The sequence below is a fragment of the Sparus aurata genome, chromosome 12, assembly GCF_900880675.1.
Source record: "Sparus aurata chromosome 12, fSpaAur1.1, whole genome shotgun sequence".
NCBI classification, from domain to species: domain Eukaryota; kingdom Metazoa; phylum Chordata; class Actinopteri; order Spariformes; family Sparidae; genus Sparus; species Sparus aurata.
Genome location: NC_044198.1, coordinates 28,999,209 through 29,015,238, shown reverse-complemented (window position 1 = coordinate 29,015,238; position 16,030 = coordinate 28,999,209). Strand labels below are relative to the sequence as shown.

Genomic DNA, 16,030 nt, shown 5'->3' with positions numbered 1-16,030 from the left:
TTCCTTTGTCTTTTGTATGGTTAGTAAAAGTAGTCCCTCTCAATAATGTGAACAAGTGCCTTGTTCCTAGGAGCCCTTTTGTGCTCATTGAAGGCTCAGAATTTTAGGAAAATGTTCCATAATTCCTGGAGGCGAATGATGTTGGCCTCAACTGTGCATGGAAGCTACTCTAAAATCTATAAGTATTTAACATAAAACTGTTTATATAAAAGCAGGACAGGAGGAGCGATAATAAGTGGGACACATGAGAGCGATAAACTTGACTTTTTAATCATGTTAACAAATATGGACAAATCAGCATGAAGATAGACACATAAACATCATTCACAAACAACACTCATTTAAAGTTAAAGTTCTGCAATTATGCATGAACCACTAGAACTGAACCACCTACAAAATATCACTCACTGGTGACGGTGGCAGAAAGGAGGACACTGGACAAACTGCTGGACATTGTTGACAATGCCAGCCACCCCCTGCACACCGTCATCAGCAACCAGAAGAGCCTGTTCAGTGGAAGGCTGCTCCTTCCCAAGTGTAGGACCAACAGACTCAAGAACTCCTTTGTCCCGACATGACCACAAACATTATCACAGAGAAGTAATTCAATGAATCGCTCTGGATAACCAGCTCATCTCCGTGGTAGAGGATCAGGGTTTTTGAATCCCCGGTATGCCCTTATCACCTCGGCATTACATCCCATTGACTCAACTTTCGCGGTACAACATGCCGTATGCGTACTAGTTTCATGGGTCTCATACAGCAGAGCATGTAAAACAGCAGATACAGGAGATACTGAACGCTGTGAAATAGACAAGCAACACGTCCACGTCATTTAACATGACAACGTAAAGAATATGAAAAAAGCAGTGATGATATGGACGCACCAAGCGTGTGCTGCCTCTCACACACTTCATCTGCTGTACACGAGGGTCTGCTGTCACAGTGCAGCGTCACACACTCACCTGCTAACACAAGGAAGGTGGAGGACAATACTGTAATAGCATATGCAGAATAAGACAGAGCCGTATGAAAGTATGTACTTTGTTTCAACAAAATAAAAACAATATAAAGGAACAGCTTGGATGCAGGTACTTTTTTTCTTGATGCAGCTGTATTATCCAGGAAAATATTAGTTCAGGGAGTTTATTTGTTTACTGTTTATTGTTTAACTTCCTATATTTAGTTTTGTAACTCCGTTTTTCTACTTGTCGGCTGCTGGAAATCCAATTTCGTTGTGGGAATCATTCCAAAAGGATCAATAAAGAGAAGTCTAAGTCTAAGTCTATACTTTGGAAATACAAGGCTACTCGCCAGTGGGTGTCATCAAATGTCTCGTCAAAGCAGACTGATCAGACAAACTTTCCCCAGGCAAAACTATTGTTTCTCACCTGTGTGAGTTCTCATGTGAGTTGTTAGGTTACTGGTTTGAGTAAAAGTCTTCCCACATGTTTTGCAAGTAAACGGTTTCTCACCTGTGAGTTCTCATGTGAGTTGTTAAGTGACTGGTTTTAGTAAAAGCCTTCCCACATGTTTTGCAAGTAAACGGTTTCTCATCTGTGTGAGTTCTCATGTGTTTTTTCAAAGCAGATGAATCAGAGAATGTTTTCCCACAGGTGTTGCAAGAATACGGCTTCTCACCTGTGTGGATTCTCGTATGTTTTTTTAAGTCCCCACAATACCTGAAAGTCTTCAAACATGTTTTGCAAGAATACGCCTTTTCACCTGTGTGGATTCTCATGTGAATTTTCAAAACAGATGAATTGGCGAATGTTTTCCCACAGGTGTTGCAAGAATGCGGCTTCTCATCTGTGTGGATTCTTGCATGCATTTTTAACCCACTACAAAACGTGAAAGTCTTGCCACAGGTGTTGCAAGAATATGGCTTCTCACCTGTGTGGGTTCTCGCATGTTTTTTTAAGTATCCACAATACCTGAAAGTCTTCGAACATATTTTGCAAGAAAACGCCTTTTCACCTGTGTGGATTCTCATGTGAATTTTCAAACCAGATGAATCGGCGAATGTTTTCCCACAGGTGTTGCAAGAATACGGCTTCTTACCTGTGTGGACTCTCGTATGTTTTTCTAAGTCACTCCAAGACCTGAAAGTCTTCCCACATGTTTGGCAAGAATATGGCTTCTCACCTGTGTGGATTCTTGTATGTATTTTTAACCCACCACTAAACCTGAAAGTCTTCCCACAGGTGTTGCAAGAATACGGCTTCTCACCTGTGTGGACTCTCATGTGGATTGTTGCCTGACTAAGAGTCTTGAAATCTTTGCCACATGTTTTGCAAGAATACGGTTTCTCGCCTGTGTGGATTCTCAGGTGTGCATTCAATTGGGACTTAAACTTAAAAGTCTTTCCAAATTTGTCAAAGCTGAAAGACTTTTCCCCTGGGTGAGTGTTATGTTGAATGTCTGATGAGCTTTTTGCATAATCATTGTGACTTTTGCTTCTGTGATATATATTCTGTTGTTTCGGCTCTCCACCTCCAGCTGATCCTGAGTCTCCATGTTTTCCACCTTTCTGGTCTGGGCTCTCAGCTACATGAGAGTTGTTAGAGAGGAGCTGGTGGTCACTTGTTGGTTCTGCTTCACTGTGGTCACTTTCCTCATAAGCTGGAGTCAACATGACGGTATCCGTCTCCACCTTCAGTACAAGCTGCTCTCCCTCCCGACTGATGCAGAGTTCCTCCTGTTCCTCTTTAATCTCTGGAGGCTCTGGGTCCTCTTGGTCCAGACTGGAGTTCCTCTCCTGGTTACAGAGCTGCTGGTCAGCCAGAACCTCCTCCTCCTTACAGACATGTTGCTGTGGGAGCTCTGGAGGGACACGCAACAAAAGACAGACAATATTTAATCAACCAATCAACCTTTATTTATCCTCCAGAGATCATTGAGAGGCAACCCTCATTTACAAGGGCACCGAGGCCCACAGAACAAAGACCGAATAACAACAAGTAGAAATACTCAGAAAGTTTCAGTAGCCTCTTTCACACTGCCGTTTGCATGCGGGGATCCTGCGCCAATTCTCCGCACCCTCCTCTGTGTGAAAGTTTCAGATGTGGAGAGGGGGGAAATTTCGCTCCGGCGCTGATCCGCCTCTGGAGGTAGTATCAGGGCCGCATTTTTGGTGAGCCGTCCCAGTGTGAACAGATAATCCGGAGCCGCGGAGCGAGGGCGTGTCGGCCTGACAGTCTGATAACTGCACAGGTCCTTCACTCAACTAAATACAGAGAAATGTCCCTCAAAGCAACGTTACAGGACCGAACGAAAGTAACGTAGTAACTGTTCTGTCTTTAGCAACTTATATGAGGAAAAGAAATACAACAGCTGTACGTGGAGAAGCGTCTGTCCTCCTGCCTGTCCTCCTGTCTGTCCTCCACCTGTCCTCCCGACTCTTCCTCACATTTTTGCTCAGAAAACAGCGTTTGTCACCGGCAAAAAACTTTAACTCACCGAGTGTTTGTGATGAAAATAAATCACTGCGACCGTGAGCCCTTCTGCCCTCCATCCCCACGAGTGACAGAGTCAGATAGCGTCCTGTTTACTGATGTAAATTAGCGTAAAAAATGTAACTCTGTCACTTTCCAGAATGTTTGGTGGGTCAGGATCTCAATCACTACACATCATAACAGCATCCATATGATTATAAACTGTCCGCGGATTTTGGATTAACAGGGGGACACCTGGGAAACACCGACGTCATCAACATGACGTGTACCATCACGCCTCTTTAGGAGCCGCAGCGCCGGCTTTCTGTGTGAATTAGACCTGAAGGCGGAGATGCTTCTCTGTGTGATTACATCGACAGAGAATTGCCGAACCACCGCTCCGGAGATAATGCGGAGAGGCTGTTTAAAAACGGCTAGTAGCTTCCAGGTCATGTGACCCACTGACTCCAAACCGATGCTGAACTGTATTAATACACTGAGTGATTAGGACACACCTTGTTATATGGACTTTACTGCTCCTAATATCTGTTATTCATGTTTTTAATGTGAAAATATATTTTTTCCCAATTGCTTCCATCTCATCTGACCCACTGACTCCAAACCAATGCCGAAATGTCTTCCTAACAGGTTGAATGAGACACACCTCTTTCTGTTGAGTTTTAGTGCTCCTCACATGTTTCGGAACGTTTTGTGTGTAAAATCATCATTTTCTGAGCGGAGTTTCGCCGCGGTCTTCTATAGAACGGAGCCCAGCCGTGCAGCGGACACTCAGAACCTCCGGAGTCCCGGAGTGGAATGAACCAAAACGAGGGAAACACTCGTATGTTCGCTCCATGTAGTGAAACGTGGCTGCGATGCATATGTCCCCCTCTGTGGCCACTCCAGGGCTCTGAACATTAGTGTTATTAAAATAAGAAACTTTTACTCACCTATCCTGTGTAACTTTACTTGGGGTTTCCAGCAGATATCCAGCATGACGCGCTGCCGATCGATCTCTTCCTCGTACTGGACGATAGTTGTTTTAAAAACTCTGAATATTTCTTCAGCAGCAGCAGTTAGTCGCTCGTTGACAAACTCTCTCAAACTCTCAACTGAACTCATTGTTCTTTAATAACTCATTCAATAATGAGCTGCGCTGTGACTCAGTACCGTCTTCACTTCATTCATTACACACAGCCAGCTAATGCTGCTAGCTGCTACTGTTTACTTCCGCTGGGTGCCACGCTCTAAAGCTCCGACAGTGGAAGTGCGGAGGCTTTTAGTTCCGCTTCAGACTGAAAACATTTAATTCAGAACTTGTTTAAAATACATCTGACTACAGTTTTAAACCTGAAGAAAATTATTGGGTCAACAAATGTTCTCCCGTTGCTAAGCAGACTCAAAAAGACTTTTAATAATTTCCACATTTCTTTCATGTTATTTAAATTGATTTTATTAACTATATTTAACATCATCTTTATAATCTTTTCACACAGTGTGTTCACACTATGTTTGTGTGCTCCTTATATTAAGGTGTAGATCTACTCTGCTTAATTTTGGTTACATACATGGGCGCTACTGTAAAAACTACAAGTATTTGACATATAACTGTGGCATATGTTTATGTCAGGTGTCATGTAATGTGTATGTGGGTGTTATGAATGCTAGTGTATACTCTCTTCAAATGAAGTGTTGTTTTGTTGGTTTGTGGTTGTTCTCATGAGGTAGTGATTTGTTGGAAATCTGTGGAGTGAAGAGGTATGGTTAGGGAAGAGTTACCTGGGGTGTTCAGTGCTGCTCAGAAGCTTATATCTGAGCTGGAATTCTGGTCTCCCAAGGAGGTAAGTCCATCATCCACTCAGTAGGACCATGTGCATATGGCTGTATGGTACTGAAGTCTGGGTACTGAGGTCTACAATTATTCTGCAGTTCCTTGTCCAAGTGTCCTATATCTGCTCTTCCCTTTTCAGGATTTTAGCTCGTCTTGCAATGTCACCATTTTAGTTTTAGCACCTTATTTTTGTATTTTTTACTACATTTCGAATGATGATGTTGGGCCTGTTGGGCCTGTTGTCTCATCTTTGGGGTATAGTCGGGCAAGCAGCTATCTTTTTACACCCACAGGAATGTCTTTGTTGTTGAAGAAGTTGATGGCTTGCTGCTCAAGTGTGTGTAGTTACCTCTTGGTGCATCCTCACCCTCCTTGTCCCCTGCTGTGATGCGACGTCGGGTTGTCTCAAGTCCAGATATCACAAGATCTTCCATCCTTGTGTATTGCACCAAATCATCCACTCATCTTTCAAGCTCTTCAATTTTCTTTTTCTTCTTCTTTGATCACAGCCTTCAGTTGTTTCCCTTTTTCAGATAATTCCAGTTGTCCCATCTGTTGCTTTACCACCTTATTTAGCTCCTCTGACATGAAGTTCAAAGATTTTTTAACCTCCTCCATGTCTTCTCCTAGTTTCTTTGTAGCCATGTCTTTAGTTGATTAAGACAGTCAAATACTTCAAACACTAGGAACAAAAGGCAAGGACGCTATGCACAGAGACACAAGACAAACGTGCAATAGACAGGGGAAACACAGGGACTATACATACACACACAGACTATACATACACACACAGAGGGAACAGGTGAAAGTAAAAAAGAGAGGAAAAATACATACAACAAAATAATACGGGAAGAAAACTATAACATGGAGCGAATCCCCCTCTAGGGACGGCACCTGACATCTAAGGCTGGCAGCGGCGGAAATCCTGGATGAGAGTGGGGTCCATATTGTAGCTGGACGAGACCCAGCAACTCTCTTCAAGGTTCGTATCCTTCCCAATCCACCAGGTACTGTGACCACAACCACGCCGACGAACCGCGTCATGGTCACCGCCCCCACCAGGGGGCAGTGGTGGTTTGGGGGCTGGTACCAGAGAGCTTTCCATCGCCGGCTTGATCCGGGCCACGTGAAACGTTGGATGCATTCTCACGGACCTCAGAAGCTTGAGCCACTCGGCTGCCGGATTAACCACTTTGGAGATGGGGAAGGGACCTACGAAGCAAGGACCCAACTTGTGGTATTCCATTTGCAAGGGGAGATCCTTAGCAGAAAGCCACACCATCTGCCCAGGCTTGTAGGAAGGAGCTGGGATTCGCCAGCGGTCAGCTGCCCTTTTGGTCCTGGCTGAGCTCCAAAGAAGCTCCTGACAAGCTCCCGTCCAGATTCTGTGGCAACAACGAATGAGGACCTGTGCTGAAGAAACGCTGACTTCTTCCTCCAGGACTGGAAACAATGGCAGCTGATAACCGTAGGTGCACTGGAAGGGGGAAAGACCAGAGGCAGAACAGGGCAGGGTGTTGTGGGAAGACTTAACCCAGATGAGGTGTCTGCTCCATTTAGACGGATTCTGGGAAACCAGACAATGTAGTCCGGTCTCCAGCTCCTGGTTAAGATGTTCATTCTGGCTGTTTGACTGGGGATGTTATCCAGAGGTAAGGCTGACTGTTGTGCCTAGGAGAGAGCAAAAGGCCTTTCAGACCCGGGAGGCGAACTGCGATCCTTGATCTGACACGTCCTTAGAGAACCCACGTGAGTGGAAAACAAGCCGCAGTATTACCTCTGCCGTTTCCTTGGCGGGGGGCAACTAAGGAAAAGGAACAAAGTGAACCATTTTAGAAAATCTGTCCACTACAGTTAGAATGGTTGTGTTACCTTCAGAGGGGGGCAACCCAGTGACAAAGTTCTGGGAGATGTCAGACCAGGGGCGATGGGGCACCGGAAGAGGACAGAGAAGCCCTGCTGGAGGGGGACGAGAGACCTTGTTCCTTGCACAGACCTGACAGGCGGTCACATACTTGCCCACCCCCTTTTCCATGGCAAGCCACCAGAATTGATGTGTGATGACCAAGCATGTTCTCTTGACACCTGGATGGCAGGACAGGAGGGAGGTGTGAGCCTAGTGGATTACCTGAGATAAGAGAGAGACATTAACAAACAACCAGTTATGGATCGGGTATATTAGAGTTAGAGGTGGCCTGTCTGACCTTCTCCTTGATTCCCCATGTGACTGCCCCAACCGTGCAGGAAGGAGGCAGGATATAGCTTGGGGATTTTGGACTAGAATCAAACAGGCGGGACAGAGCATCAGGCTTAACATTCTTTGAGCCAGGGTGATAAGCAGGGAAAGTCAAAGCGATTAAATAAAAGTGCCCATCTGGCTTGCCTTGAGTTGAGTCGCTTAACGGACCGAATCTACTCCAGGTTTTTGTGACCGATCCATACCAGGAATGGGTATAGCGGAGGTTAGATGCCTCGCCTATGTGCTGAGACCCTATTTGGACTGTTGCTGAAGTTTGGTGTTGTTCTGAGCATTATTTGTAGCTTTTTGGTGGCAGTTTATATTTGGATCCATTTACTGAAGTGTATTGTTGTTGTGCGGTCGTTTCTGAGGTTGATAAAACTCTGTAAATTTGCGGTCTACTAACTTGATCTCTCGAGAGGGAGTCTAACACAGTTTCACAGTGATTTAGACCATGGATTAAATTTACACCGGAATATCCCTTTAAGGCATGCAGAGGGGAAGCAATGGCACTTGAAATTGTGAATAAATCATCTGTAAAAGTTTCCAAACCTCAGGAAGCGTTGGACTAGCTTGCAGCTAGTGGGAATGGGTCAATCCACCACCGCACTGACCTTAGCAGTGTCCATCTGGAAGCTGTTGCCCGAAACAACTAAATCCAAAAATGACACAGTTGGGACATGAAATTCACACTTTTCAGCTTTCACAAAGAGCTGGTGATGGAGGAGACGCTTCAACACCTGTCACAAGCTGGATGTCCGTCTGCTCATCAGAAAAGAAAATAAAAATGTCATCCAAATACACAAAACCAAACTGGTCCAGTCACTAGGAGAACTAAAAGCAGTCTTTCACTCATCCCCTTCTCTTATTCTGACCAGATGATAAGCATTATGGATATCTAGTTGGGTGAAAAATGTAACATCTTATAAAATTTCAAAAGCAGATGAAAAAAGAGGAAGGGCATACCTGTTCCGAATGGTGATGTTGTTCAGGCCTCGGTAGTCAATGCGGGGACGGGGAGTCTTATCCTTTTTATCGACCAAGAAAGGTGTACAGGTAGAAGAGCGGGGGAGAAGGAACGCAGCCCTAGGGGAATCTGGTGCTGATGGTCTGGGATTCAGAGAAACGTTTCCCCAACTTCATGCGCTGACAGGAAGTCTGTGATCCACCTGCAGGTGGAGTCAGGCACATGGAGCTGGGAGAGTTTGTACTGTCCTGAAGTCCACAAACAGGATCCTCCATATGTTCCTGGGGAGTCCAGATGCTGGGTGTAGTGCAGGGCCGTCTTTACTGCATCGTCTACAGACCTGTTGGCTCTGTAGGCGAACTGCAATGACTCCAGGAGTGGGTTGGTTAAGGATGTATTGTCCACAGAGGTCAGGGCAACAGGTCTGTAGTCATTCAGTCCTGTAGTCCTTGGCTTTTTGGGGATGGGGATGATGGTGGAGACTTTGAAGCAGGCTGGCACATGACACGTCTCAAGTGAGGTGTTGAAGATGCCTGTGAACACTGGAGACAGCTGGTCAGCGCAGTGCTTCAGGGTGGATGAGAGATAGAAGCCCAATTCACACTGCCGTTTGCATGCGGGGATCCTGCAATTCTCCGCACCCTCCTCTGTGTGAAAGTTTCAGATGTGGCGAGGGGTGAAATTTCACTCTGGCGCTGTTCTGCCTCTGAAGGTAGTATCAGGGCCGCTTAATTGGTGAACCCAACCAGTGTGAATGAATAAGCCGACGGTGTTGAGTTGGGGCGTGTCGGTCAGATGGACGGTTAACTACACAGGTCCTTCACTCAATTGAATACAGAGAAATGTCCCACAAAGCAACATTACAGGACCAAACAAAAGTAACGTAGTAACTGTCTTTGGCAACTTATGTGATAAGAACAAATACTACAACTGTACGTGGAGAAGCGTTCATCCTCCTGTCTGTCCTCCCGCCCGTCCTAACAACTCTTCTACACATTTCTGTCTGAAAAACAGCATCTGTCACCAGAAAAAAAGAGTGTTTGTGATGAGAATAAATCACTGCTACCGTCAGCCCTCGAGATTAAGATGTCAGTGAACCCCAGAGAACAGCCTCCGTCCCCGTGAGTGACAGAGTCAGACAGCTTCCTGTTTGCTGATGGTGATTATGTATAATTATGTAATTTAGTGCAAAAAATTTAGCTCTGTCACTTTTCAGGATGTTTGGTGGGTCAGGATCTCTATCACTACACATTATAACATCATCCATCTGATTATAAACTGTCCACGATATTAGATTGACAGGAGGACACCTTGGAGACACCTTAAAAACACACCGATGTCATCATCATGACCGTCACACCTCTTCAGGAGCCGCAGTGCTGGCTTTCTGTGCAAGTCACACAGCTGCTGCTTTACGGGGTTCTGTCTCCTGAGCTCCCTCCTGCAGACTGAGAGATGTCAATCAGTATGTTAAGCATGCACATCTTAGTCAGATTACAGCCATGCTACTCAATCAGACAACTGCAGTTGTCGAGTATACATGCTGGTGAGAAAATCGAATTATTGGCCGAAGCATGTCATAACCAAGTACGATGGGTGGCGCTGTGCCCATTTCAACTAGTGGTAACAGAGCCACCTCCGGCTGACCTCTTTACATCACCAGCAACAACAAACTGCTTCGGCATTCGAGAAAGATGGCGTACAAAGAGGGAGACGAAACTACATCTCTGTACACTTCGAATATTGTGTACATGATAATTAAAGACAGTAGATGCACAATGGCGCTCTTTCTTACGGTGATTTTGGAAGAAAGACGATGCGGTCGCCATCCTACTTCGAATTTAGTCAGACTAAGGTGTATACATGCATCTTAAAGATCCGATCATAGTCAGACTAACGCAGTAATTCGGTTTTCTTGAGTGTCATGTAAACGCACTGTTTGTCTCTCAAAGCAACAGTCGACCTCATTCAGTTCATTGCAAGTCACAGGTCGTTGACGGAGTGGGGGGGTTTGGGTTTGGGATTTGTAATCTGTCTGAACCCCTTCCAAACAGAACCAGAGTCGTTACCTGAGAACTGGTGTTGGAGTTTCTCAGAGTACTGTTGTGAGGCTTCTCTCACCACCTTGCAGAAGCTGTATTTTGACTTCTTAAACCTGTCCCTGTCCCCACTTCTGAATGCATCCTTCTTTCGCAACCTTAGCTGTCAGAGTTTGGCTGTGAACCAGGATTTGTCAAGATGCAGACTGTAGAGCTGTCCTTTAATGTCAATCCTGTTTGTGACGCCAATTATGTTGTGGAGAAATCTCTCAGAATAATCACCCAGAGACAAGGCTTGCAGATAGTGGGTTCCTGTTTATTTATTGGACTGACCTAAAATTTCATACCTCAAATTCCCTCCATCTGGTTTAACAGCGTGTGTGTCTGTGTGTGCTTATTCAACATTATCTCATTCGTATTTCCTGATGTTCTGTTCAGGATATTTACGGTACATTCGTATTAAAAGGTCAGTACATGTCACATAGCCAGGCCACATTCCCAATAATTACTCATTCAATAATGAGCTGCACTGTGACTCAGTACCGTCTTCACTTCATTCATTACACACAGCCAGCTAATGCTGCTAGCTGCTACTGTTTACTTTCGCTGGGTGTCACGCTCTAAAGCTCTGACAGGGGAAGTGCGGAGGCTTTTAGTTCCGCTTCAGACTGAAGACATTTAATTCAGAACGTGTTTAAAAAATACCTGACTACAGTTTTAAACTTAAAGAAAGTTATTAGGCTAACAAATGTTCTCCAGTTGCTAAGCAGACTCAAAAAGACTTTTAAGTAGGACAAGAGGAGCGATAATAAGTGGGACACATGAGAGCGATTTACTCAACTTTTTAATCATCATGTTAACAAATATGGACAAATCAGCATGAAGATGAACACAAACATATTTTGACATCTTCTCAAGGGGAAATTGTTCACATTCAGCATCAGCTCATCAGTTCTCCTGTGTATATTGATCCTCTGAGGATTCTTCAAGTAGCTCATTTAAAGTTAAAGCTCTGCAAATGTGCATGAAACACTAGAACTGAACCACCTCCAACATGTTTTGGAAATACAAGGCTACTCGCCTGTACGTGTTATCAAATGTCTTGTCAAAGCAGACAAACTTTCCCCAGCCAAAATTATGGTTTCTCACCAGTGTGAGTTCTCATGTGAGCTGTTAAAGCACTGGTTTGCTTGAAAGTCTTCCCACATAATTTGCAAGAATACGGTTTCTCACCTGTGTGGATTCTCATGTGATTTGTTAAGTTACAGGTTTGAGTAAAAGTCTTCCCACATAATTTGCAAGAATACGGTTTCTCACCTGTGTGGGTTCTCATGTGGACTGTCATGGTTTCATGTCGGCTGAAAGCTTTCCCACATGTTTTGCAAGTAAACGGTTTCTCACCTGTGTGAATTCTCATGTGGACTGTCATGGTTTCGTGTCGGCTGAAAGCTTTCCCACATGTTTTGCAAGTAAAGGGTTTCTCACCTGTGTGAGTTTTCATGTGAGTTCTTAAGTTAACACTTTGGCTGAAAGCTTTCCCACATTTTTGGCAAGAATACGGCTTCTCACCTGTGTGGCTTCTTGTATGTTTTTTTAAGTCACCACGCCACCTGAAAGTCTTCCCACATGTGTTGCAAGCAAATTGCTTCTCACCTGTGTGGGTTCTCATGTGATAAATGAATGCAGCATGACTCCCGACAGCCTGCCCACAAATTCTACAGGTAAAAGGTTTCTCACCTGTGTGGCTTCTTGTATGATTTTTTAACCCACCACTAGAACTGAAAGTCTTTCCGCATGTTTTGCAAGAATACAACTTTTCACCTTTGTGGATTCTCATGTGGACTGTCAAGTTTTCTTGTCGGCTGAATACTTTCCCACATGTTTGGCAAGAATACGGCCTCTCACCTGTGTGAATTTTTAGGTGTGAATTCAAGTGGCAGTTAAACTTAAACTTCTTTCCACATGTGTCACAGTTGAAAGACTTTCACCTGGGTGAGTGTTATGTTGAATGTCTGATGAGGTAGATTTTTTATTTTTTTCCGTGAGGTCTTTTCTTTTCCTTCTGCTCTCCATCTCCAGCTGATCCTGAGTCTCCATGTTCTCCTCCTTTCTGGTCTGGGCTCTCAGCTACATGAGAGTTGTTAAAGAGGAGCTGGTGGTCACTTGTTGGTTCTGCTTCACTGTGGTCACTTTCCTCATAAGCTGGAGTCAACATGACGGTATCCGTCTCCACCTTCAGTACAAGCTGCTCTCCCTCCCGACTGGTGCAGAGTTCCTCCTGTTCCTCTTTAATCTCTGGAGGCTCTGGGTCCTCTTGGTCCAGACTGGAGTTCCTCTCCTGGTTACAGAGCTGCTGGTCAGCCAGAACCTCCTCCTCCTTACAGACATGTTGCTGTGGGAGCTCTGGAGGGACACACAACAAAAGACAGACAATATTTAATCAACCAATCAACCTTTATTTATCCTCCAGAGATCATTGAGAGGCAACCCTCATTTACAAGGGCATCGAGGCCCACAGAACAAAGGCCGAATAACAACAAGTAGAAATACTCAGAAAGTTTCAATAGCTTCCATCTCATCTGACCCACTGACTCCAAATCAGTGCCGAAATGTCTTCCTAACAGGTTGAATGAGACACACCTCTTTCTGTTGAGTTTTAGTGCTCCTCACATGTTTCGGAGCGTTTTGTGTGTAAAATCATCATTTTCTGAGCGGAGTTTCGCCGCGGTCTTCTATAGAACGGAGCCCAGCCGTGCAGCGGACACTCAGAACCTCCGGAGTCCCGGAGTGGAATGAACCAAAACGAGGGAAACACTCGTATGTTCGCTCCATGTAGTGAAACGTGGCTGCGATGCATATGTCCCCCTCTGTGGCCACTCCAGGGCTCTGAACATTAGTGTTATTAAAATAAGAAACTTTTACTCACCTATCCTGTGTAACTTTACTTGGGGTTTCCAGCAGATATCCAGCATGACGCGCTGCCGATCGATCTCTTCCTCGTACTGGACGATAGTTGTTTTAAAAACTCTGAATATTTCTTCAGCAGCAGCAGTTAGTCGCTCGTTGACAAACTCTCTCAAACTCTCAACTGAACTCATTGTTCTTTAATTACTCATTCAATAATGAGCTGCGCTGTGACTCAGTACCGTCTTCACTTCATTCATTACACACAGCCAGCTAATGCTGCTAGCTGCTACTGTTTACTTCCGCTGGGTGTCACGCTCTAAAGCTCCGACAGGGGACGTGCGGAGGCTTTTAGTTCCGCTTCAGACTGGAGACATTTAATCCAGAACTTGTTTAAAACATATCTGACTACAGTTTTAAACTTGAAGAAAATTATTGGGTCGACAAATGTTCTCAAAAAGACATTTAATTATACTTATTAGTTAATAATTATTTATAAACATTCAACCTTTTTTATACTTTTTGTTTGTCTGCTCCTTGTATTAAGGTGTGGATCTACTCTGCTTAATTCCACAAATAAATGTGGGACTCTTTTCTAAACTGCTTCTTTGAACTAACAGCTAACTGTTTGGTTACATACATGGAAGCTACTGTAAAAACTACAAGTATTTAACATAAATGTTTACATAAAAGCAGGACACGAGGAGTGATAAGTGAGACACACGTGACTGATTAACTGGACTTTTTAATCATCATGTTAACAAATATGGCAAATCAGCATGAAGATAGACACATAAACATATTTTGACATCTTCTTAAGGGGAAATTGTTCACATTCAGCATCAGCTCATCATTTCTCCTGTGTATATTGATCCTCTGAGGATTCTACAAGTAGCTCATTTAAAGTTAAAGTTCTGCCAATATGCATGAAACACTAGAACTGAACCACCTCCAACATATTTTGCAAATACAAGGCTACTCGCCTGTACGTGTCATCAAATGTCTCGTCAGAGCAGACTGATCAGACAAACTTTACCCAGGCAAAATTACGGTTTCTCACCTGTGTGAGTTCTCATGTGACGTTTTACGTTACAATGATGCCTGAATGCTCTCCCACATGTTTGGCAAGTAAATGGTTTCTCACCTGTGTGGATTCTCATGTGTATCTTCAATTCAACATGAGACTTGAAATCTTTCCCACATGTTTCACAAGAATATGGCTTCTCTTCTATGTGAGTTCTCATGTGACGTGTTAAGTTACAATGATGCCTGAAAGCTCTCCCACATGTTTGGCAAGTAAATGGTTTCTCACCTGTGTGGATTCTCATGTGTTGATTCAATTCAGCATGAGACTTGAAATCTTTCCCACATGTTTGGCAAGAATATGGCTTCTCACCTGTGTGAGTTCTCATGTGAACTATTAAGTTACTGGTTTTATTAAAAGTCTTCCCACATGTTTGGCAAGAATACGGTTTCTCCCCTGTGTGGATTCTCATGTGAGCTGTTAAGGTACTGTCATGCGTGAAAGCTTTCCCACATGTATTGCAAGTAAACGGCTTCTCACCTGTGTGAGTTCTCATGTGCCTTTTCAAACCACCTGAATCACGGAATGTTTTCCCACATGTTTGGCAAGAATATGGTTTCTCACCCGTGTGGACTTTCATGTGAACTGTTAAGTTACCTTTTACCATGAAAGTCTTCCCACATGTTTGGCAAGAATATGGTTTCTCACCAGTGTGAGTTCTCATGTGACAAGTCAATCGAGTACGAAGCCTGAAAGCCTCCCCACAAATTCCACAGTTAAAAGGTTTCTCACCTGTGTGGATTCTCATATGTTTTCTTAACTCACCACAAGACTTGAAAGACTTCCCACATGGTTGGCAAGGATACGGTTTCTCACCTGTGTGGATTTTCATGTGTTCTGCTATGTGTGCATGTTGTCTGAAAGCTTTTCCACATGTTTTGCAAGTAAACGGTTTCTCACCTGTGTGAGTTTTCATGTGGAATGTTAAGGATCTGTTTAGCCTGTAAGTCTTTCCACATGTCTTGCAAGAATACGGCTTCTCACCTGTGTGAATTCTCAGGTGGCCTACCAAGCGTGTACGTCTACTGAAAGCTTTCCCACACGTGTTGCAAGAAAAGGGCCTCTCACCCGTGTGGACTCTCATGTGAATTGTTAATTCATTAGGTTTCCTGAAATCTTTACCACATGTTTTGCAAGAATGCGGTTTCTCGCCCGTGTGGATTCTCAGGTGTGAATTCAAGTGGGACGTAAACTTAAAAGTCTTTCCACATGTGTCACAGTTGAAGGACTTTTCACCTGGGTGAGTGTTATGTTGAATGTCTGATGAGTTTTTTGCATAATCACTGTGACTGTTGCTTCCGTGATGTCTATTCTGTTGCTTCTGCTCTCCATCTCCAGCTGATCCTGAGTCTCCATGTTTTCCTCCTTTCTGGTCTGGGCTCTCAGCTACATGAGAGTTGTTAGAGAGGAGCTGGTGGTCACTTGTTGGTTCTGCTTCACTGTGGTCACTTTCCTCATAAGCTGGAGTCAACATGACGGTATCCGTCTCCACCTTCAGTACAAGCTGCTCTCCCTCCCGACTGGTGCAGAGT

At 44.3% G+C, this 16,030-nt stretch overlaps 3 protein-coding genes across 3 annotated transcripts; all 3 read right to left on the bottom strand.

Moving 5' to 3' along the window:
* Positions 1-254: 254 nt before the first annotated feature.
* Positions 255-2,550, bottom strand: LOC115592705 (zinc finger protein 879-like). Its single transcript, XM_030435760.1, has one exon. The coding sequence runs from the start codon at positions 2,243-2,245 to the stop codon at positions 1,472-1,474; it is 774 nt and encodes a 257-aa protein (XP_030291620.1). The 5' UTR covers positions 2,246-2,550; the 3' UTR covers positions 255-1,471.
* Positions 255-15,721, bottom strand: LOC115592693 (zinc finger protein 502-like). The gene is made up of 2 exons (XM_030435742.1): positions 14,364-15,721; positions 255-390 (listed from the first exon to the last, which is right to left on the bottom strand). Exon 1 carries the CDS (start codon positions 15,580-15,582, stop codon positions 14,461-14,463), a length of 1,122 nt encoding a protein of 373 aa, XP_030291602.1. The 5' UTR covers positions 15,583-15,721; the 3' UTR covers positions 255-390; positions 14,364-14,460.
* On the bottom strand, positions 11,435-14,056 carry LOC115593021 (zinc finger protein 2 homolog). The gene is made up of 2 exons (XM_030436335.1): positions 14,051-14,056; positions 11,435-12,491 (listed from the first exon to the last, which is right to left on the bottom strand). The coding sequence occupies exons 1-2, from the start codon at positions 14,054-14,056 to the stop codon at positions 11,646-11,648; spliced, it is 852 nt and encodes a 283-aa protein (XP_030292195.1). The 3' UTR covers positions 11,435-11,645.
* Positions 15,722-16,030: the final 309 nt, after the last annotated feature.

What these genes read in the sequence shown, in the direction of transcription:
- LOC115592705 (XM_030435760.1), bottom strand. Translation starts at nt 2,245, where the DNA reads ATGAGAGTCCACACAGGTGAGAAGCCGTATTCTTGCAACACCTGTGGG.
- LOC115592693 (XM_030435742.1), bottom strand. Translation starts at nt 15,582, where the DNA reads ATGAGAGTCCACACGGGTGAGAGGCCCTTTTCTTGCAACACGTGTGGG.